The sequence below is a fragment of the Propithecus coquereli genome, unplaced genomic scaffold (assembly GCF_000956105.1).
Source record: "Propithecus coquereli isolate 6110/MARCELLA unplaced genomic scaffold, Pcoq_1.0 Scaffold72, whole genome shotgun sequence".
Classification (NCBI taxonomy): Eukaryota; Metazoa; Chordata; class Mammalia; order Primates; family Indriidae; genus Propithecus; species Propithecus coquereli.
In genome coordinates this window covers 6,469,206-6,492,783 of record NW_012153285.1, presented here as the reverse complement: position 1 = coordinate 6,492,783, position 23,578 = coordinate 6,469,206, and the positions used below count along the sequence as shown (strand labels likewise).

At 38.4% G+C, this 23,578-nt stretch overlaps 1 protein-coding gene across 3 annotated transcripts in view; it reads right to left on the bottom strand.

The window, feature by feature from the left end:
- Positions 1–1,462: 1,462 nt before the first annotated feature.
- The window catches only part of MSRB3 (methionine sulfoxide reductase B3), a 164,848-nt gene continuing 142,732 nt past the window's right edge, over positions 1,463–23,578 (bottom strand). For all 3 annotated transcript variants that reach the window (XM_012661575.1, XM_012661573.1, XM_012661574.1), the window contains 2 exons: positions 10,806–10,903; positions 1,463–2,315 (listed from right to left, as the gene is read on the bottom strand). In XM_012661575.1, the coding sequence (XP_012517029.1) occupies positions 2,151–2,315; positions 10,806–10,903 (263 nt within the window). In that variant the 3' untranslated portion in view covers positions 1,463–2,150. The remainder of the gene's footprint in view (positions 2,316–10,805; positions 10,904–23,578) is intronic.

The following is a 23,578-nucleotide window of genomic DNA, read 5'->3' as shown; positions in this document are numbered from 1 at the left end:
ACTGTGGCTCATACCCAACGGACCCCAGGGGAGGCTACTGCATATAGCCGGGACCGTCGTGCGCCTCTGAAGGACGGACTGCAGGTGCAACGATGCTCTGGGAGACCCACTTCTTTAGCCACCCCAATGTGGGATCCTTGGGTTGCTGGGAAACATGGGGGCTCCTCTGCGAGGTCAGGAAAGACTTCTGGGATGGTCTGGATGCTGATGGCCTGCCTGGTCTTAAATTGTACACCTCACTGCTAGAGAGCAGTGACGCCTGTGAATTCCGGAGTGACCCCAGGGCCTGGGGTGAAACATCTCAGAGCTGAGGGAGCATGTGGACGCTCAGATAGCAACCTCTTATCTAAGCATCCAGACATCTGGATGACTCATCTGGAATTACAAAGTTGCAGCATACGTGACAATGAAGAGTCACCAGGACGTCAAGGCTTCCCCACAGGTGCTTGTGGAGACACAGAAGAATGTGGACATGGCCACACTGACATTTTGATTTGTCACAACTTTTCATTCTAATTTGTCATTTCTTTAAAATTATCAAGTGTCCCTCTTTCTTATTTTTGTCTTGGTTTACAAGGAAAGATGTCAGTCTTCATAAGCTTTCAAAGATTTACAAAAAGTAATATTTTTTAAAACTACATTTCAGGAATAGCATTCAAAGTTACAAACACGATATGCATTAGTCACACACCATACCTTCTCACCATTGCTCATACCTGTGAAAACCTTACTGTGCACAATGGCACCCATTCCACCGTAATAAATGTTATGAAACAACCGAGCAGAGCTTCTCAAAGTAAAACTAGCCATATTGCTACAAAAAATTTCTGGCTCTTGGCCCAACTGTTTCCATATCAGTCAGCTAAGTCAGCCTTCTCTCTGCTGCTTTCCATTTCAAATGCCCGGGCTTCGGCCTTTGAGGCAATTAGAACCAGATCAGTTTAATTTTGCAACACTGATCTTAATGGTATAGCAATATAGTAAGTTTGCCCTGAGAGTGTCAATACATTTTACAAATATTATCAGCCCCAGTTGATACAGGAAGAAATAGGCACAGAGAGGCTAAATGGCTTGTCCCTTGTCACACAGCAGATTAGTGGCAAGTGTGGAACTTGAGCTTCTGGCTATTTCTATTTTAATCCCCAACATCTTTCCGGAGGTCACCGAAGCTTTGTTTGTTCCGTACAGCATCCTGTCAGCTTATCTGCCCAGCATCGGATTTTTCAGTACCCAAGACTCCATCCTTGGTCTTCTCTGCTCTCTCTCATTTCTGCCGCCTTGATGAAGTGTGTTGTCCCCAATATTTTATTTTACACAGTGGAATTCACCAAAGGCCCTTCCAGCTGCAGCTGGTATTAGGTGTGGAGAGAAGGACTTATAAAAAGGCAATGGGCAGGTGTTCTTCTTTGTGAACTTTGGACAAAATGGGGCTCAACATTTTACAGTTGTCTTACATTCCAATGTTTTCAATGGAAAATAAAATAAAATAAAATAAAGGACTAAAGGTGAGGTAATGTTTACTTCTCTGCCACAACACTCAGTGTTCCCTCTCAGATCTGGCAACAATTTAACATAAGGAAAGACTTTAGACCTTCACACCCTTTTAGTGAGAAAAAAAATGACCTTAGCTCAAACTTTCCACAAAGCTGCGAAGTCTCGTGAGACATCGCTCCATCCTTATCGTGGGTGGATCTGTCCAAAGGCCTCAAGGCCATGTGTCTCACAGGTCTCGCACCCTGCACTTCCCAGCTCTGGTCTCTACGTTACTTCAGAGATCTCTATTTTCACGTTTGAAGACCATGCACCCTCTGCCTCTTAATCAAGGGGGAGAAAACTGCAAAAGCAGCTGTGTGCTCAAAGAAAATAACGCCAAGGGGTATGCAAGTGGCTTGTGAAGAAGTTTCACAAAGCTATCTCCGATTGCGAAAGCTATAAATAGGTCTTGATCTAGTCAATAGCAAAATACATGGATGGCCAGGGCCTCTGTTTACACAGAAGAAAAAATACCAATAGCACAAAACTGCCCTTATAGTTTTTGAAAAAATATATCTATGAAGATAAACAATTCTGATTGTTTTTTGTTTTTTTTTTCACTAAGCTGTGCATTAAGTACACTTTGTTTCCATCATTCTCCTTCACTCTCTGTCACTCTACAGCTCCGCTTTGTCGGCCTGGGCTGGGCTGCCGAGCCCACTGCCTCCCTCGGCGCAGCTGCTATCTGCAGGTGTGAAAGACAAGGACGCTGAATTTATGCAGTATCGTTTGCCGGTTGGACGAGGCCCATCATCAAAAATGTGCCCAAGGTGAGCACCACACTGAAAGAGAAGAACAAAAGGTAAGGGCAAGCGTGCACAAAGCTTTGTGCTTTGAGGAACTCACGGTGAGCAGTTTAAATGGATGGCCAGCCTGGAGAGGAATGATGCGAACCATCGTGGATGATTCCTAATCCGCCTGTCAATAGCTGCAAAGATGGTTTCTGGCAGGCTTTGTACCACATGCTGAGAATAAAAAACACTAGAATTGTGCATATCAGAAATCATTTCGGAGCCACTGTATTTTCTGATTGTAAAGTCTCTCAGCCAGCTGAAAAATGACTGCAGTAATTTTATGAATTGAGTTGACCCTTGATCTCCCCTTGTAAGAAACATGGCAGAATAAAATCTCTCCCCCAGAATTACTTTTGGCTTTGGACGGGTGGGTTTCAGATATGCAGAAGTCCACTGTAAAAGATACTGTTTAACTGGCCATGACGGAGGTGATGTTTGCTTTCATGGACAGTAAAACTTAACATCAGACAAGCATTGGATGTTCTTGGAACCTAGCGAAGCAATGGCAAGGCTCAATAGATTTATGTCACGGTCACCAGGGCTGCAAGTGTAGCAAATGGAAACGTCTCCAGGCCACACGATTGTTTTTTCCTGGCTTCCAATAGGTGGAGTGTCATGCTGGCTTCTTTACCCAAATGAACTGTAATACGTGGAGAAGGAATAAACTGTTTGGCTAAAATCAATGCTACTGACTATTCAAAAAGCTGGGAAGGAGAAGCCTAGAGTCCAGACAGAGGCAGAAGGAGGGATGGTTGGTTATGATGGTGTTTAAGAGAAATCAAGTCCAGAGAAAGTTTCTCCAAAAAGGTTGGCTCACTGAATACAGCCCTGCACTAACTGCTTGGGTGCTGGGTATAGCTTCAGGAAATGATGTCACGCTTACATATCTCCCATCCTTTTTCAGCAGAGAAGGGTGAAGGAGATTGAGACATTAGTGCACCACATTCCAACAGGCTTTGAAAACACATCGATCATCGTGTAACAAAGAAACCAAAGGCTGGGGTAAATGACTTTCATTCATTGTTTTAACAGATATTTACGGAGTGCCTGCTACATGCCAGGCACTGTCCTAGCCTCTGGAGGTACAGGTATCAATTCCTGTCCTCATAGAGCTTACATTCTGGTGGGAGAGACAGACAATATACAAGACAATAAGTGAACTGTAAAGTATGGTATGTAGAAATCAATGCTAAGGAGGGGGAACAAAGGAAAGTAATATAAGTGTCAGGGTTGGTGGCTGACATTGTAGACAGAGTGGATAGGAGAGGCCTCCCTGGTGGTGACTTTGGAATAAGGACCTGAAGGAAGTACATATCTAGGGGAGAGCATTTCAAGGAGAGGGAAGAGTCAAGACTTAGACAAGAATATGAGAGAAAAGGTATATAGATGATTTATTATATCTCACTGTGCTGCTTCGGTATATAAACACTTACGAACTGCAGGGAAATAGAGTATGAATTGATAAGGACTGGGGCTGAGATACCAAATGGAGATGAGGAGAGAAATGAGGGAGGGTGCTCATTACAATGGAAAGAACTAGAATCTTAGTTTCCCTGTTGAAAGTGCTAGACTCAATTCTCAAGGGTTCCCTGGCTATTAGTAAATAGCACAAATAGCAGCTTTGACTATATGGCACTTCCATGTTAAAAGTGCATTCTTATTTTACTGCCAGCATACTGTGTCAGCTTATTAAAAAAACTAAAAATGAACCCTGAACTGATTTGATCTATTTCCTGGAAAATATGAAACAGGCCTAAAAAACAAATCTTGCATTATTTTACCACATTCTCTGCAGGTTTAGGTAATATCAAGGCTGACAGCTCAGATTGCTTTTCCTTTCTATAAACAAGTGAGGCCAAATTTTCAGGCATCAGCAGCTAAGATGCACCAGTAACATTACATATGCTTGCCCAATGGACACAGGAAAACCCCCATTTCTGCCTGCCAGAACGGGGTGCGGGCCAACAGGAACTAGTGCTCTTGGTGACCAATGTGTGTGCACAATTATTGGTCTCACATGCAGCTCTGGCACTTTGATCACCTGGCATCTGAGAGGCGAAGTTTTCACACACATAAAAGCCTTAGATGGGTGTGTGTGTGTAATGAGACAATACAGCTGTCCAGGCAATATAAATAATTGCCTTCATTAATAACCTCTTGAGCATATTTAGAAAATGGTTCTATTTACATTACTCCAAAAAGAAAGCATAGTAAGGATATACTTGAAGCCATTTAGGAGTAAGATATATGGTCTTAATTTCCCAAATCATATTTTAAAAATCCAAATTACAGTAATTTAATTTGTTGAACTGAGTTTGGTTTTCAGTCTGTAGTTTCATTTGCTAATCTGGATCTAGTCTTCTGGTTAAACAGAAGGAAAAACACTGATTCTAGATGAGGCCCTAATCCAAGGCAAAAGAAAAAGAGAGGTGAGGAGGAGAAAGTATAGTTAGGAAAAGGCAACACAAATCTTTTGCAAACAAGTATATGAGCTGGGGATGAGGGTAGGGAAATCCTCAGAAAAGGTTTGAGCCCCCTATACTTATGGCTTCGTTATGCTTGCCACAAAGTGTTCTGGAAGATTCACACCAGCCTTATATTACTGAGAAAGGAGAAATATTTTTTCAGAACCTAGCAAGGTATTCATTTGTATCCGTGGCACAGCATACATGCCCACTCCATTGCCCACAAAGCCACAAGGCCATTCGTCTGAGGGAAGCCTGACCGTGCAGCGCCTTTTGTGCTTTCTCCCAGGTATACCTAGTCTCCCAGAAAAGACTATTACCCAGTTTCTTTTAAAAGTGCACAAGCCCTGAAGGCTCCTCCCTGCGGGGAACGCACATGGAGCCCATTCTTTCCTGGCCGAAGGCTTGGATGATGAATGGAAGTTGTCAGTGATGCATTGTTTCTTTAGCCGCCTGTGAGCTCTGCCTCCCCCGCCCCAGCCAACTGGCTATGTGTTGGGCTCTCTCAGCACACCTGGTTGTAACTGAAACAAACTGGTTGCCTGGTGAAGAAATCTCTGAAACCTGCTGTTGATGATTTATTTTAGGATAGAATCTTTGGTGTGCATTTTGAACGTGGTTTTTAATGGTTCTGTATTTCTTTATTTTATAGGTAAATACGAACTATACCTGAATATTCTAGTCCTCATTCTAAAGAGAATCAGGTAACTGTTCAAAAGAAAAATTTTAAATTCCCACAGGAATCCTTTACCACCTAAGCCTCCCACTCAGAAAAGTAGGCAACTAAAGAACCTGCAGAGAACCAAGGGAAAAGACCCCCCTAAAATAAGTGATTGAGCATCAAATTTAACACAATTCCTCAAAATCTGACTGCAATTCTCAATCGTGTGCATAAAAAACACAAACAGTATATTCAACACAGTTACATATTTCTGCACTGATGTATTTCCCACTGTCTTAGAGGGGTTTCTCCTACTTATTCCTAGGATGCTTGGCCTTTATTATTGTCATTTTCTCTTAAGTGTTTCATCTATGATATGAAGCACTTTCAAAGCAGGGCTTTTAGGCACATGGGGCAGGATGGGAAAGAGAAAAAACAGTTTTAAGAAGAAAAGCAATTTACTTTCCAGTAGTATTTTGTTTTCTCCCACTGTTATTGAAGACACTTGTGTAAGTAGGGGCTTTTTTCCTCTGTGCCTGTGATATTAATCTTTGCCAAGGAAATGATTGTAAAGTCACCAGTTTAGCACTATGATTTTACTGAAAGATCAAGAAAAAGGGAGATGGGGCTGGGCGTGGTGGCACACGCCTGTAATCCTAGCTCTCTGGGAGGCCAAGGTGGGCGGATTGTTTGAGCTCAGGAGTTCTAAACCAGCCTGAGCAAGAGCGAGACTTCGTCTCTACTAAAATTAAAAAGAACTTAATTGGACAACTAAAAATATATAGAAAAAATTAGCCGGGCATAGTGGCGCATGCCTGTAGTCCCAGCTACTCGGGAGGCTGAGGCAGGAGGATCACTTGAGTCCAGGAGTTTGAGGTTGCTATGAGCTAGGATGACGCCACGGCACTCACTCTAGCCCAGGCAAAAGAGTAAGACTCTGTCTCAAAAAAAAAAAAAAGAAAAGAAAAAGAGAGATGGGCTGCAAGTCTGAAACCCTATTGTAACATGTGGGTATCTTTAATCATCAGCAATATATGAGCTGTCATCTGCAGACGATGAATAAGGTTCGGGGTTTTACCAAAAACTGCTTAACTTTTGAAAAATACTTTGTGTTGGTGCATATTTACCTTTCTGTTGATTTGCTTGACTTAGAACAAATTAATGATCTAAAACAAATTTCAGGGACTCTACCATAGACTCAAGCAGTAATAGCAGCAGTCATAAATAGACTACAACTTGGGTAAACTCAGGGATCTGATGGTTTCCTTAAAGCTTATTACAAAAAGTTAAGTGAATTATTAGTCTCCCATTTGCTCCAGATGTAGAATTTTGATCTCAAGAAGGAAGAATCCCCCAAGTATTTCCAGGAGGAACTTACTTCACTGAACTACAGCTTAAACCATGCAAATCTTACCTCTTTGCACTGAATTTAAACTCCTGACAAAGTGTCGCTTAACAGGCTGGGGTTGGAGGATTAGGGAGAAGCTGTCAAACAATTATTCACTATAGTCAGTGAAACTGGAAGAGAGGCAATGTATTTTATTACTAGCTGAAAATATAAATTAAATAAAATTAAGGAAAATCCTTTATAACTGAAAAGTGTTAGGAAGTGGCTACAGCCTGGGGCAAGATACATAGGCCCACCAGAGCAGGCAAATTTAAGATAAAGATCTTCATTGGGAGAGATAACTGGAATGTAATTCTTCAATTCAATAGGTGAAATAGCAAAAGAAAACAAATACAATTGCACCAAAAATCAGAATACAACAGGGTAACCTGTTACCTCCCTAGACAGCAATCACAATGAAATTAGAGAACAATCTCTCCCACCCTTACTTGTTTTCTGTGCTGTTAACTCAAAGATCCAGCTGTGTGCTAGGTTTCTTACACCATGATTCTTTCAGAAGGACCTGAGTGCGAAACTTCCAGAAAAAGTGGTGCTAGAACTAAACCAATCTCAACTCTCTCAATGATATTTTACTAAAAATATTATTACCTAAGAAGTCACTGGACACATGGAAAAACTACGTACAATGTACTGTGAAGCAGTGGTGGGTTATTGGCTCCCAATGTGTCTACAGTTCCTACTGAAATTTGAGGGCTAATTCACTGCATGCATGGTGTTATCCCCACCATAATTTAAAAAAACAAAAAGGATCCTAAGTACTAAAGCAAGAATTAGGGACGAATAGACCAAAAACATATTGCCATACTTCCAGGCAAACAGGTTGAGTTTATTGGTATCATCCATGGAAAGTCAGTTTATTTGTATAAGTTGGCAGTAAAAGAGTCTTCATATTTCACTATTCCATCTTTACCGCAAGGAAAGAAGTACTCCACATAACATATCCAACTGAGAATGTCTATGACATACTAAAAGCATCTAATAGATTCTTCATAACACAAACCACATTGATGCAATTCAGTCCAGAGAAAAAGCAAGCCATATGAATTCAAAATACAACAAGAATTTTAGAAAGAGGAAAAGCAAACCAGAGAAGTTTCCCATACTGTCTCACCATCAAAAAGAAAAAAAAACCCTTAAAAAATGGGAGAAATTGTGAGCAGGAGAAGAAACTACATATACTGAAAACTTTAAGGTAAAAAAAGATAAACTGATAATGAAAAATTGCACTGAGAATGAGAAACTAGAAAGTAAAACACAGTAGTTGCTCTAGTATGGGAACCAGTAAATCAGTTATTTTTTTCAAGTCAAAATAAAAAAGATACATGAGAAAAGCAAAAAAAAAAAAAACTGAAAAGGACTGTAGAACAAAAGGAAAATAAACACGCATGGAATACGAGACAAAGAAATTGAAATGAAAGATACTCAGCCCACTTTAATTTAAAGAGTCATTATTGTACTTGGTGGCAGGCATACCCCGCTCTGTCCACATGGGGAAAAGTCCAGCAAACGTACCATCCTTCAGTGCTGGAACCTCTTTATCTCCTACATGGAACTTACCATGCAAAGCAGGTATTTTTATATGTGCCTTAGTGGAACCGATTTCTCCCTCTCTTCTCTTTAAATTTAAGACTTTTATTTAAGAAAGGATCAAAGACTTTCTAAATATGAGAAGTGAAGATTGTAGAAAAAGAAGCCAAAAGGAACAGGTCAGGGTAAGTTCTTCACACAAGTGCTAGGAAAGTACCCAAAGAACAGCCAACAGTCACGTTGGGCTTTAACCAAAGGACTAAGGAGCTATGCTTGGTTTAACTTGACTTCTTTTATGAATGTTGCTTAATTTTGGCATTGTTTGTAGGTTTCGTTTCCTTTTGGTCACTGGGATCATCTTCTTAATGGTCTTTCCTTGACTACTACTGATGTTATCTCTGTGGCTGGCACAGAGAAAGGAGAAACCGTATTCCAACAATGAATTATAAGAATTAGTCCCAAAGAAATCAGAGAATACGGCCTTAAGGAAAGTTATCATCTTATGCCTCATTTTCTGTGCCTTTCTGATTTAGTTTTCATAGGACTCAATGTTTAGAAATGGGCTCTAAGTGGAAAGCAGAGCCGTGGTCATATAGTAGCCTTTAGGCAGCTTTAAAAAAAAAGAAAAGAAACAGCTATGAGCCTTAAGAAGAGGTTTACTAAGTACTATGTACATAAGTTACAAATTACTGTGTACCATCCTGCTTATAGTTTACCTTCTTGTCAAATATTTTAGATCCTTGAGTAGAAAATTTCTTTCTGTCACAGTTTTAAAATCATCAGTTAAAATTCAATTGAATTCAAAACTAAATTGCATTAAACCAATTGCTGGAGGATCATGGGATTTATTTTACTTTAATAATTCTTTCCAGTCCGTCTGTCTGTCTGTCGATCTCTCTATCTATTTATTCATCTGGGCACCATAAAGAGCTCTGGAGTGACATTGTCCAAATTCAAGTCTCAGGTCTGCCACTTAAAGCCACACGAATTTACCCAAGTGTAATTACTCTCTTTGTGTCTCAGTTTCCTCATCTATAAAATAAGGGAGAATAACAGTATCTACCTCATAGGGTAACTGTGACCATTAAACCAGAGGAGATTTCTAAAATGCTGCTTCTCAGGCTGTACCCAGTCCAATCAAATTAAAATCTCAGGGTGAAACCAGGGCATTAGAAAATTCCACTATCATGCTCAGAGACTCATTTTTGTGAAACAAGGGGGAACTAAAAATGTGATTTAGATAAAACATAAAGTCTAATTTTCAAAGGAGAGAATAGTCCTCATCCTTGGAAGACAGTAAACTTGCCAGCCTTATTTTTTAAAAAAAACGTGAGAAAAATTCATCAGATGGTTAGGGTCAAACCAATCTCCCTCCCTACTTGGTAGTAAATATGCCACCTACTCCCTAAAAGTCTTTTGCCTGATGAAGGGGGTTAAAGAAAAAGGGATAAAGGGCAGGTAAAGAATGCAGCAGGTGGCCCACGTGGCCATCGCTTTGCTACTACAGCTGCCTGACTGTGTCCCTTTTCCTCTGATACATCCAATAGATCTGCCAACAAAATACTTTGTAGCATCAATGAGTTTCAATGCCACAATACCCAGACTTTACATTTCACTTATTTAAAGCAGATGAGAAAAACAGGACTACTTTCTATCAGCATATGTACTTACTCTGTGTACGAGGAGGTTCTAACTATGTCTCTGGGTTTAAGCATAAAATACCCACAAGTTCATATCTTGACTGGGGATGACAGATTTGCCTCAACACAGGCTCATTTTCTCCTTTAGAGCCGGCATGAATTTGGTTAGGGCAGAACTGAAAGGACTCATTAGAAAATCCTTGGAAATGAGGATAAGTCTACGTATGGAGAGAAGCAGAGGCAGAATTACCTTATCTCCTATTCCCACTCGGCCCTCATATAGCCTACCACTGAACTTCCGCTTCCTATAGCCTCTCTCCAACCAGCCTCCTCACATCCACCCAAGAAAAGCCATTTCTGGGGTCTTCACTGACTGTTTGGATCACTGCCGCGAGAGGCATTACAACTGAACAGTGGGTGCACAGATCTGCAAAGAGAAGGGGATTATCAAAATATCAGGTCATGTAATGCCTTGTAATGAAATCTTCTTTTGCCCCCCGAATAAACTACTCCCTACTACATTGAGTCACCTGAAGATGACTTTCTCCTATCACTGATTTTAATAGTATTGAAGCCAATGACTGACATTTCTCTAGACTTGCTAAACCCCTGGAGACAAATATCGTTCGGACTTTATATAGATTTCATTGTGCTTGTCTGCCCTTCTTGTGTGTGACCAGTCACTTTGCCTTAGTTGCTATATTTAGCACAACCAAGAGTCTTGAAAGTGTTTGCAATGTGAGCAGCATATTGGGTTTTGAGATGGGGTTCACTCACCTGAGAGCAGCTTGTTTCCACCCTGTGCATCCCGTGGGAAAAGTCATCTGTGAATGTGATTGCCTCAGAATTGATCACGTCGTAGAATGAAGGCCAACCTGGGGCAGAGCAGGCACAAAAACCAAAACAGAGAGAAGAGATACATAGCCTTGGTTAGAATACAATTTTAAAGAAACACTAAGCAAATAATGGAAATCCTCAGTATATGCTCAACTTTTCAACCTGAAAAAGTCAATAGCTGAAGAACAATACGTTTTGCAAGAGTACAATTATTTTTTAAGAATAACCCTTTCCTCACATTTCAGATTACAGTTGCATTGGGGTTCTGTGTTTCATGAGATATTCTTAGACCATCCAGTGGTTTTCTAGAGCATTCCCCAACTTAGAAAGCTCTCTCTCACCACTCTTTCTCTTGTCTTCAGAGTCACTGGGCATGCCCTGCAGCACGATGAATCTTCCAGTGTGACCTTTTCCAAAACACAATCAATTGGTCTAGCTGTTAACTTTTCAACTATTCCGTGTCTCCTTAGAAAGCATGCTTTTTCAGTACTTAGTTTCGGTGGTTAAACATGAAAAACCCCAAATATCCTGTTGTCTCTATCTTAATCTGATATCCTGGGACAGGGCATCTGGAAAGCATACTGTCTCTCCATTTCTATAGTCGAGAGGCTTGCTCACTTCGCAGGAGAAATTCATAGAGCACCATTGCTCAGGCATCTCTAGGTAGCACCTGCTCTTAAGTAGCATCTTGTTCCAATTTTCATTTATTCTAATGATTTTTAAAATATATGCGCACTTTAAGAAACTCAGTGGTAAATGGGCCATAAGATTGTACAAATGTTTTGAGTGTACAGTCAGGTTTTATGTTCAGTGCTCATAGGCATGTTTTTACATTTCCCAAAAATGTGTCTGGAGTTACTGAACTGAAGCCTGCATCCCCAAAATGATGAAAGAGGTGTGATGTTGCTGAATTGCTGGTGCAACTTTCTTTTCTTTTCACAAGCCAACTTTATTCCTACAGAAAGGAGGAAGCCATGTAAAAATACGGTGGTTTGTGTTAATATACCTATTGAAAGAAAACAGAATGCAAACTTCAACAATATGATGTCCAGTTTCAAACAAAACAAATTAGCTCAGGCCAAGTTTTTATAAGAAACTCCCCCAAGCTCCCTCATCCTCAACTATGCAAGAATATTGCTTTCATAATCAGTGATAGGTTTAATACCAAGAGTTTAAACACTTTCCACTTCCTTGATTTGAGCTCAAGATTGTTACAAATCACCAGGAAAACCGTAACTTTCCAGACTATAACATTTCATAAATATCAATTATGCAGAGTAGCATTTTAAAGAAAACTCATCTCTCCCTATTTTCTAAATCCTAAAGAGAATTTGGATATATTCTAAGCTGTAATATTTGGTTTATAATAATTACTTGACACATTAAGTTGTTCTTTGTTCAATGACAGAAGTTCCAGTTGATAGTGAACACAGGTGTAATGGAGATACTTTGAGGACATTGAAAAATAAAGTTATTTATCTATGAAAAGAAAGGAAACATTCTGTATTTTCCTTTTTAATCTTCCATGGCATAACTCATTTGATTGTAGTTTAAGGCAGCTAATATTGTGGGGGGGGGGGATACTTGATTCAGTAGTAAACAGGTAAAGAGATTTAGGAGTTTTGTTGTTATTGTCATTTTAAATGTACCATAAAGCTACTTACCCTGGCACACACACATTTTCCTATTTCTAGAATTGAAAGTAGGTATGGAAAAACATATATACATATATTTTCCCTCTATGCTACACTGCATCTTATATTTACTTATCCTGTTCTAGGTGTCACAGTAGATTTACAATTTATTTTCATGCTTTCCTCCCTTACTAGGTGCTAAGCACCTTGAAGGAAGAGTCTAAACTCATTGAACTGAGTATTCTCACTGCCTACTGTTGTGTCTAGCACAAAGGCACAACTCAAATGTTTATTAAATTGATTTCCAGTTAGCTTTAAATAAGCAAGTGGGATGAGTAATTATAGTATATCACAGAGTTCTACAAGAAAGAGAAAGAATATACTCCTTTTTTCACAGACTAGATTAAGAAATATCAATGCTAATTTCTCACTGCAGTATCCGACTTGGCTCAATCATCGCAACGGAGCCTCTCCATGTAGGTGGTGAAGTAGCCTTATTATGTATTTAGGATGGTAGAAACATGAAGTTCATCTAGGTCACTCATTTTACTAGGTTTTGGTGGGGTTGAGGGGGACAGCAGAAGGACAAGTTATTTGCCAGGGTTACACAGGCTGTAAGTAGCAGAGCTAAAACTAGAAGCTGGGTATTTTGACTTTAGTCTAAGAGTCTCTTCTTATGTTCCAATTTCTTCCTCAGTAAAAGGCTGCAAGACCTTTCATTTGAACACTCTGCAGGATGGAGGCCACAGGTTTTAATAAATAAGTTTACTGTCCTGTCTGAATTAGTTGATAGTTTTCACTTTTGCACTTGGCGCCTCTGGGTGGAAGCAGACAATTAATGTGTCCTAAACAACATGGATTCTTTCACCTTGTAATGACCAATGTGTTCAAAGAGAAAGTCCAAGAGTGCTGATATAAACAATGTAATAATCTAGTTTGAGACATAATTTTTCATTCATTTATCTAAAACAACCACGAAAGCTTAGAAACTTACCCTTAAGTAGTAACATTGAAAAAACTGTCAATTATATTTGGAGTTTCTTAATTCTAACTCTTTCCTAATAATTATAAATCATTGCCTACCAAAGCTTTTAAAAGAGAAGAACTGCTTTCAAACGAGCTGTTAAACCATACCCCTATACATTTTGTCTACTTGAATGAAATACTTACAGAATTTTCCAGAAGATTGTATTTAAGAATAGAGGAGAGTGAGGTGGGGTGAAACAGAGTAGGGGTTCTCAAAAGAGTTCAATGTTTCTGGGAAACTGCTGACACTTGAACAATGTATTTGCTGTTTACCATGGCATTATTTAAACATTAGAAGAGACACTTTAAAAAAATAAAAATAAAAATTAGTATTTTAGAAACCTGAAATTCACAGTGTCCCTTTGCATTGTAGAAGAAATGCAGTTTCAGAACGGAATACTCAATATGTCAACCCAAATACTGATTAGTGGAGATCAACAAGAGAAACCATGTTGAAGACGTATAACCCTGTGTGATAGAACACATTTCAAAAGGGAATCATGGCTAACTTCACCGATGAAGTTAACAAAGAAGAATGCTGAGTTGCTTTGCTAGGTCTCTGAAAAAGTGAAGCTCTATCAAATGAGAATCTATCAGAAAGGTAAGTCCTTAATGACAATCAAACTAAGAAGGGCCTTCACCCAAGAATCAACTGTCTTATGGCAGAGAAGCCACAGTGATGACAGCACTTTGAAAGCAGAATTCCCTCATCATGTGAAAGTATTTAAAGGAGGAACTCTTCACTGCTGTAAAAATCCTCAAAGGAAACCCTGCCCCCACTCCTAATAATAAGGAAAGTGCTTCAAAGGGTGATAGGCAAAGACTGAAGCAATCTGCGTCTTGTTGAGAAAATTATCTTGAGCAAAAGGGTGGGGGAAGGGGAGTGTGTTTATGTCAGTTTTGACATTAAAGAAAGATCATCCATCCTCCTTTCTCTAGGATTTTCCTTTTGGTCTTCTCATCCAACAAAACATTATTTGTTTTGGATGCATTCCGTGCACTTTTTAAAAGAAAGGTCATGTGAAAACCTGTATAAACAGAGTCGGCTCACCCCACCCCCAACACTTCCCTTTGTTTCTATTTGATGAGATTGGATTGGGCCTATAATCATTTCATTTCTAAGAATATAAACTGTACTTTTTAGATTTTAGCCCATTATTACCAAGAATATCTTCTTTTCAATAAATAGGCTCACCATTCAAAGAATTCCCATCTCCAGAAAGCAAATAAATATAGCTACTACAACTATAGCAGAAAAGTTGGAATATGGCAGTTCTGCTTCAATTTTATTCAACCATCAGGCCACATTAACCTGCAGATATAACTTAATACTTCTCACATAATGTGCAGCAAATCCAAGATATGCTCATTTACATCTATAATATAAGAACAAGGGATCCAGATTAGTAGGAGTAGCTCTTTGGTGCTTGTTACCATTTACACTAGAATGGATTTTTTTATATTGCAGTAAAAAGAATTATTCCCTCCCAACCCATAACGTAGCTTATAAAAGCTGCTCTGAGTCTACTTGAACCCATAATTGAACAGTGATACAGCTCTCCACAAGTAGTGTTTTGTTGACAAATTTTAAATCTTTCACTCCAATTGCCTCCTGAGAAAAACTTTCTCAGCTCTCTAACCCAAGCCCTTCCTCCTTCTTTTGAAAAATCAGTGAAACAAATTGTTAAAAATAGCAACAGATTATAAACAAGTTGAAGCTAATTCTCTCTGTACCATGTGTAGAAAATGTGGCCCTCATTCTCCTATTCTTATTAATTTAACAAGGATTGCTATACGGTTTCAACTTCCCCTAATTCTCCCCGACCCCCAAATAAACATTAGAAACCTCAGTAAATTAACTACTAACCCATCAGTAGAACACAGGAGAAACTATAATGAACAATAATTTATTGAATTAAAAGGCAATTACAAATATTTTGTTACTTTCAAATGTAAAATAAGTTTGAGCACAATGAATCTTGGTTGGGCTTGGGTGATGATTTATTAAAGATGATATATATTTTGGCACAGGTTTGGTGAGACAAGCTGGAGATCCAGATCCTTGTTTTTGTGCATGTACCAGTTCTCACGGCTCTATAATTCTAGGGCAATGTTGCAAAATTTGAAGCTTTTGGTTTCTCTGCTGCTAAAATCTGTTAACCTCACAGATCACAATTTACTTTATTAGCTACCTCATGATAAATAATAAAACTCTCTATGAAGAACCTCTGCTAACAAGAATTGTTTGAAGCTTAGAGCCCTGCTTCCTTGCCAAATTATTCACTTGAACTGACACTTCAAGTATAACTTTTATCTCATTTTAAAAAGGATGATTCTCTATTCCTCCTCAAAGACCTATTTGGTTGCAATACAGTGTTCCAAAACTTTAAGTGGTAATCAACCAAATACATGCATGTAGTAGAAAATCAGTGCAAGATGGCTCATAATGAAATGTTCTCTTTCAATTCCCCCCTGCCCACAGGTAACCATAATTCATAGGTTTTCTGTTTAACTCTAAAAAATACATGCTTATGCTGCTATCTCTTCACTGTTTCATTTTAAACCTGCACTGTGGCTAGTAGTTACCAGCCACATGTCACCTAGAACAGCAGTCCCCAACCTTTTTGGCACCAGGGACTGGTTTCATAGAAGGCAATTTTTCCATGGGATGGGGAGTGAGGGGGAGGGCTCAGATGGTGATGTGAGCGATGGGGAGGGGAGTGGCCGTAAATACAGATGAAGCTTCGCTCACCTCCTGCTGTGCACCCCCTACCCAAGTTTCATGGAAAACAGTTTTTCCACGGGGTTGGGGGGCGAGGGGGTTTGGGGGTGGGGGCAGAGAGAGCTCTGTGGCCCGGTCCCTAATAGGCCGCAGATCAGTACCGGTCCACAGCCCAGAGGTTGGGGACCAAGAACATTTCCACCATAATTTCCACAGATAAGTAACATTTCCATCACAGGGCAGTGCTGTTTTAGACATTATGAATTTATCTCTTTTTATGAAGGATGAAGATTTAGTATCCATATCTACACTAATCTCCCCGCCCTCTTTCTAATTTTTGAGGCTTACATTGTTTTTAATTCCTTTAAAACTCATTTAGTAATGTCTGCCTCTTGAAATAGAAGTTTGTTTTGTTCACCACTGTATTTCCAACCAATTAAAATAGTGCCTGCCATAATACATAAAAGGTACTCCAAAAAACTATCTGATAAATGAACAAATAAACACATGAACATCCTGTAGCTTAAGACAATACCACTGGACTCTCTACGTCTGCAAGATGGCCTCGGCACCCTCATTCTCCCTCCACCTATCCTTTCCCCCATTCTAATGGCCAACAGTAACGAAGTCTTCTGTGCTTTCTACAGATCCTAAGAGTTGAAGACAAGTAAACAGCATGTGTATTATGCCATATATAATGCTTGTTGCTTACTGCAGAGCTAAAGAGTGCTAGGATTATGCTTCCTTTTCCAGGGTCCAACAGTCATAAACCCAGGCTACCTAAAGTTAAATTTATTTTCCTTTTTACCCTGCATCATCTGTTGAAAGGCATGCCACATTTCCTTTTATTTTTTGTTTGGATCGTGACTTTACTATGCAATTGTACAAACTTTTTCTGCATTTCAAAATTTTAATTTTTGGATATTTAATTACAAGGCACATACAAATATCATACATATAGATACAGAATGATATAATGGATATTAACTACCCAGATTTAACAAATGACATTGTTTTCTATATTTGCTTCAGATTTCTCTCTCCCTCTCTTTCTCTAACAAAGTAAAATGTTACAATTGCAGCCAGATCTGCCTCTAACCTTCTCCCCTACTTTTATACCTCCTGGTGTCCCAAAGATAATTGTTTATGTACCATTTCCACACTTGTTTTGATTCATCTTCTACATATGTCTACATCCAGAAAAAATATATATAATGTTTTAAATGCTTAAATTTTTATATAAAGGCATTACATTGTAAGTATCTTTTGGCAACTTATTTTTTTCACATTATTTTTGAGCTCTGTTGGTTTTTTTAAACAGCATCATCTTACTTTATAAATGAAATATATTTTTAGATATCTCTGAAAATATGAATTAGTAGGTTGTTTTATTTTAGTTTTTCTATGATTTTCTAAAATATCTCTGCTCCTACTGGAGCAATTGTTCTCATTATTTTGATTTTTTTCATTCAAGCTCTTGGTTTCCTTCATATGTCTATGGTGATGTTAGACCAACAGTTCCTATTTAAAAATAGAGGCCTGGGTCAGTCATCCTACCTGTCTATCAGGTATAGTATAGATTTGTTTCCTCAGTAAGTTTTCTCCCTGAATACAAAAGCTGTTCTTTAAAAAAAATAAAAAACTAAAAGCTTCCTGGGAGCTCCAGGGATGTGTCGTCATTGGCTGCTGATGCACAAGGGCTTGTCCTGGGTTCCCTGAACACCTGAATGGGGAACGGTTTACTCTGGCGTATCAATGCTCAATAGCAGCCCCAATTCTCCCAGACAGGCTTTTTAATATCTTAAGAGAGCAGTCCTTCAGACTTTTTTTGCTATTGGTAACTGATCTGTCACTCTAAATATGAAGGTGAGGATGATGTAAAACTGGTCCAGTTGTTCTTTAGACTTTCGATTAAGCACCTGTCAGTCCCCCATTTTACTCTTGCTAACTCTGAGCTCTGAGCCTCTTTGTAATTCCACCAAGTTTCTCTGCAATGACTCTGGTACACATTTTGGGCTGCAGCTTTCTTTAATCAGTCATACCCATTAATGCATTTCCACCCATTTTTTCCTTGGGAAAAATTGTTTAAACTTCCTTTTCTGTTCAAGACTCCCTACCCCATTCAGTTCTCTTTGCAGTGGCTTTCTTCTTTTACGTCTCCTCCTCCTCTTTCTTCTTTTTCTTACTCTCATTTTAAAAGGGTCTCTTGGGAAAGAGGGGAAACAAACATGTATGCTCCGTCTATCATCTTGAACAAGAAGCTGAGATTTTTTAACAAACTGCAGGCTTTAGTCTCTAGATCTAATATTTTATTTGAAGAAGCAACAGATTTTAGGCATCATGATTTTTCTACTAACCGCATTACATTTTTTTACCTTACTGAAAAAAATAATACCAAAATCAATGTAAGGTTTAGCAGCTCTAACTGGCTTAGATTTAACTCTGTGATTAAAAATTGATTATGGGCTAACTATATAAAATTAACGCTTGTTTTTATATATCTGCAGTGCTATCTGAGTTAGAATCAGCAGGTCAGAATGGTCTTCTCTCTGACTGGTCCAGTGGAAAACGGTTTCTTAGACTAGTTTTCATGTTTATATTTGATGTTTAATATGGTTTGAGAATTTATTTTATCTCTGCACTCCTGCCATTGCACATAAAAGGACAAGTGTCCCCTAATATGCTGATTACATGATTTCGATCACTGAAAAAAAGAGTCTAAAGAGGCAAACTTGAGAGTCAAGACAAAGAGTTTAAGAGTAACTATGACAAAAAGAAGACCATCATTTTTGGCAAACATTCTCCCATGCTTCATTTAGCATTATTAAGTGGTCCCTGAAATAAAAATAATAATTAAAATACTTACCTTGAAAAGCAGGGAGTTTAGAATATATATGAAATTAGCATAAATCTATAGACTCTAAAAATTCATGAAGATAAGAAATGGTAATAAAATTTAAATTTAATTCAAGGATTAATTTTATTTTGGTTATCAGTTATCTTGCTTTTTCATCTTGCTGTCAAGTAACCCAGTAGTTCTAAATGGGGTGGCACTGCTGCCAGGGGCATTTTGGATGATGTGATAATTGGGGGCCACCTGAAGGCTTTTAAGCAGCCTAATTACATGATCAGATTTGTGTTTTAGGAAGATGGCTCTGGAAGCAGCCTGAAGGGAGTAGGGATAAGAGGGAGAATGGAAAACAGGTACATCAGATGGAAGACTATATACTGGAACAGAACTGATACAGCTCTAAATGAAGACATTGCAATGGAATTGGAGAGCCGGGGAGAGATTATAGTATGATTAAGAGAGCAGAATTCACTGATTTTAGTGACTGTGGGGCAGCGAAGAAGGACAGGATTGAATTGTCACGAGGTTTACAGCTTGTGTGACTAGCTGGATCATACTAGAAATATATTTTGCAGGGAAAATAATAAAATCAGTTTCTCACAGAACTGTCTAGGAGGCAGAGGGATATGTGGGCTGAGGAATAAGGCCTAAGCTAAAGACACAGATGCAAAAGTCATCAGAACATAAAAGACAATAAGGTCATGTATAAGGATATGTAGGAGGCAAATACAATAGCAGGGGAGAACCAGACAAGCATTTAAAAGTTAAGCAAAGGAATAAGAGTCAGTAAAGGAAAATAAAAGAGAGAATTTCAAGAAACAGGAGGAGGACAAGGGAAGCAGCCCACAGTCTGATAAAGAGAGAAAACTGCTTAAGTTTGTAGGGCAGACGGCAGTGACATAATCTACAGAAAGGACAAGTTATTATAAATAAGATCTGAGAGGACACCGCTGAATTCAACAACTAGTGTTAGGCAGAAGAGCATAGTAAAGTGGAGAGTGTTGGGGTGGAAAGGCTAGTAGGTGCTCATGGTACGGGTGGAGAAAGATTTCTCACACAGAGATTAAGATATATAAAAATAAAATTTATTTTATTCTTTAGAAGGACAGAGAGAATGAGAGAGAGAGAGAGAGAGAAGGTAGGGGAGGAGAGCAGAGAGACTAGGTGGCATCCCAAAGCGAAAGGAGATGCCAGCAGCAAGGCCAAGTGGCTTTGCTGCTTTTACGGGGACAAAGAGAAAAACAGCAATTGTGGAGTAATTAGCAGGCAGTCGCAAGACGTCAAGTTGTCCGTCTTTCTTGTTTCTGCTGTTCCTGGAGACTTGGTTATCTCTGAGATGTAGTCAGGCCTATCATAGGGGATGTAATTTTTGCCTCTGAGATATGGTTTGTGGGCAGGAAGCAAAGGCTTGGAGTTTACCCCCAGCTATCGGGTCTGGGAGCTTCTCAGGAACACATTTAGGGAACAGAAACAAATTCTACAGCTGTGAGCTGGTGAATGTAAAGAGAAAGATTTACACTTCTTTTCTTTTGGCTCTTTTCTGAAGTTTGTGAAAACAGAGTGCCAGCAGGTTGCCTGCTAGTTTGGGAGAGAGATAGCAAAGAGTAGGGAGAACTCAAAATTGGTTTTTAGTTGTCATTAGAAAATTGGGAGATTTAAGACCACCCTAACAGAAAGAGTGAACAAAGACTACTATTTTATTATACAAGGCCTGGCAGGGAAGGAAGGTAAAATAGGCTGATGGTCACAGGGGGAACACAAAGAGGTTTATGTTAAGAAATTTGGAATCAGGGTGTCCCTACCACTCATCCCAACTTTCTGTGTTTTCTAAAGTGTTTAAAATGTTACAATACTACTTTTCTAATGGAATTTTTGCAATAAAATCAGTGATATAAAAATATTTAGACATGTTATAAAATCAAATGCTCCTGAGGATATTGAACAGAAGCTATATTTGAAGGAAGACTAAAAGAATCTTCTTTTTAGTTTATTTATAAGTTGTTTGTTGTTGTCTCTAATATCTTGTGGTCTACCAAACTGAGGTTCATGGGTGTAATACTTTAAATGACCATTAAAATCTGTTTTACTTTTTGACATAAAGTAGGTGCTCAATAAATATGGTTGAAGAAATAATTCCATAACATTAATTCTAGGTCAGGTTCCCACGTCAAACATGTTCACAGCACCCAGTACTTTCTCTTCAAACCATGTAGCATGGTTTGCAATTACTTAGTTATAAGGGTAATTTTTGATTAACATTTGCTTCTTTCACTAAGCACCATGAGACCATGATTGCTTTGTTTACTACTGTATCCTCAACACTGAGCTCATGGAAATATTTCTTGAATGAATTAATTAATAAAGAAAATATTTCATTTTTCATTATTTAACAATATTGGACTTAATTAAAAGACAATAACTTCCCACTTACAGTAGTCAAAATCATAGAAACAGAAAGTCGAATCGTGGTTACTAGGGGCTAGTGGGAAGGTGGAATGGGACATTACTCTTTAATGGATATAGACTTTCAGTTTTACAAGACGAAGTTATGAAGTTGGATGGTGGTGATGGTTGCCCAACAATGCAATTGTATTTCGTACCACTTAACCATATACTTAAAAATGGTTAAGATGGTAAATTTTATATTATGTGTATTTTACCATAATAAAAAAAAATTAGAGGGAAAAAAAAGACGACAGCTGTCTGCAAGGCAGGAGAGAACTCTGACCAGGAACCAAATCAGTCGGCTTCTTGATCTTGGACTTCCCAGACTCTAGAATTATGAGCAATAAATTCGTTTTAAGAAAAAAAAAAAGATAATCACTTAGTCTGGTTATGACTATCACTGGGCCAGCTGAAGAAATTTTTTAAAAACCAGGCAAAAATTTCTACTATTTTGCTTTTGGCAACTTTTTACAATTTTCAAGTTTAATGTGCTTATTTTTCTGGCCTATCAAAAATAGTGCATTTCTTCAAAAATGATTCCTAATAATTTCAGATGTACAAACCATGTAGCCTATCACCCATGATCATTTCAGGCATTTGAATCTATTTAAGAACAATATGACTGAGACTGTCAAGAACACTGGGGTGTCCTTCGGGCAGTGTGAACATCTGGTATCTATTCTCTTTGGAGATTAATAATGTAGCTGTACTGCAGCAGGCTTTACTAATTCCTTTGAGCCCTGCGCAGCATTTTTAAATGGTTCCAAACACACAGGATCTTTAATTGGCATAGATTTCATCCACAGTTTTCTTGCAATCTCAAAATATCTCAGAAACTCCTAAGCAGGAGTTGACAGGGGCAAGCTTCCCTACTTCCCTTTGTGGAGGCAGCTATTAATAATATTTTTTCAAGTTCAATAAAATTACCGAACTCAACCAAAAAACTGGAAAGGAGACTTTTATTTTCCCTGGCCTGAACACTGTCTCTTGCTACTTTAAATCACAGCTAATGTTTTAAAAAATATATCCTACACATAAGTCAGTTGTAGACCGTTAGCATCAAAGGGTCTGACCAACATCGCATGTAACAGCCTGACCTTTAGCTGTAATTTCTAGGTGCCATTAAAAAATGTCTCTCAAAATGGTTTTAAATTTAGGGTTGACCTAGTAACCTTCATCCAAAAACATTCAACTTTAGATGATTATTTTATTTTGCTTCCAAAAGCTCTTCAGTCCAGTGAGGCATCCATTAGGAAGCTTCACGAGGAGTTTGAAGTTCGCTTAGAATTTATTAGCTACATCAGACAGGAAGATGGTGATTTGGGTTACTTGCTAAGCAAAGATTATTTACTATGTTTAACTGAACTTAAGAATATCAGGAGAAATATAAGATGGGGAAATCAAAGAAATACAGATTCTGTTCTCAGCAACATGTAATTCAGACTAAAAATGATTCCATGAAACTGCAGTCCTGAATTAGTTCTATTCACCATAAAGCATTACTTGGGATTGTAAGACTAATTATTACTTATATTTTTGGGTCGGGTACCTATCAAAAATTTTAGCATCATTCCTCTCCTAAACATATGTACCTGATGAAAATTTAAGATTACTTCTAAGAGGCAATTATATCTCAAAACACTTTTACTTATCTAAATATTCTCTTGACATTTTTCACTAACTGAAATTTCTCTCAATTTCTGGATAGGCTTTATATCTTCATTCTATTATATACTTTTAAGTGCTACAATCTGAAATAAAATATTTCCTTGTTTTCATAAATCTTCTATGATCCTTCACTGGTCTACATCACCTTTTTATGACGTGTCAAAACTTAGTTCACCTACTACAATTTAAATTCTGAAAACCTTTTTGAAAAAACATTTTGAAATAGAACAGATCACTCAGAAAAGCTATTAAAACCAAGTATTTTGGGACAAAATAATTGCTCAGAGTTGTTTACGTGATAAAAGATGTTTTGCCTTTATAGCAGACACATGGCAAAATTGAAGCAATTTATCAAACACTGTACATT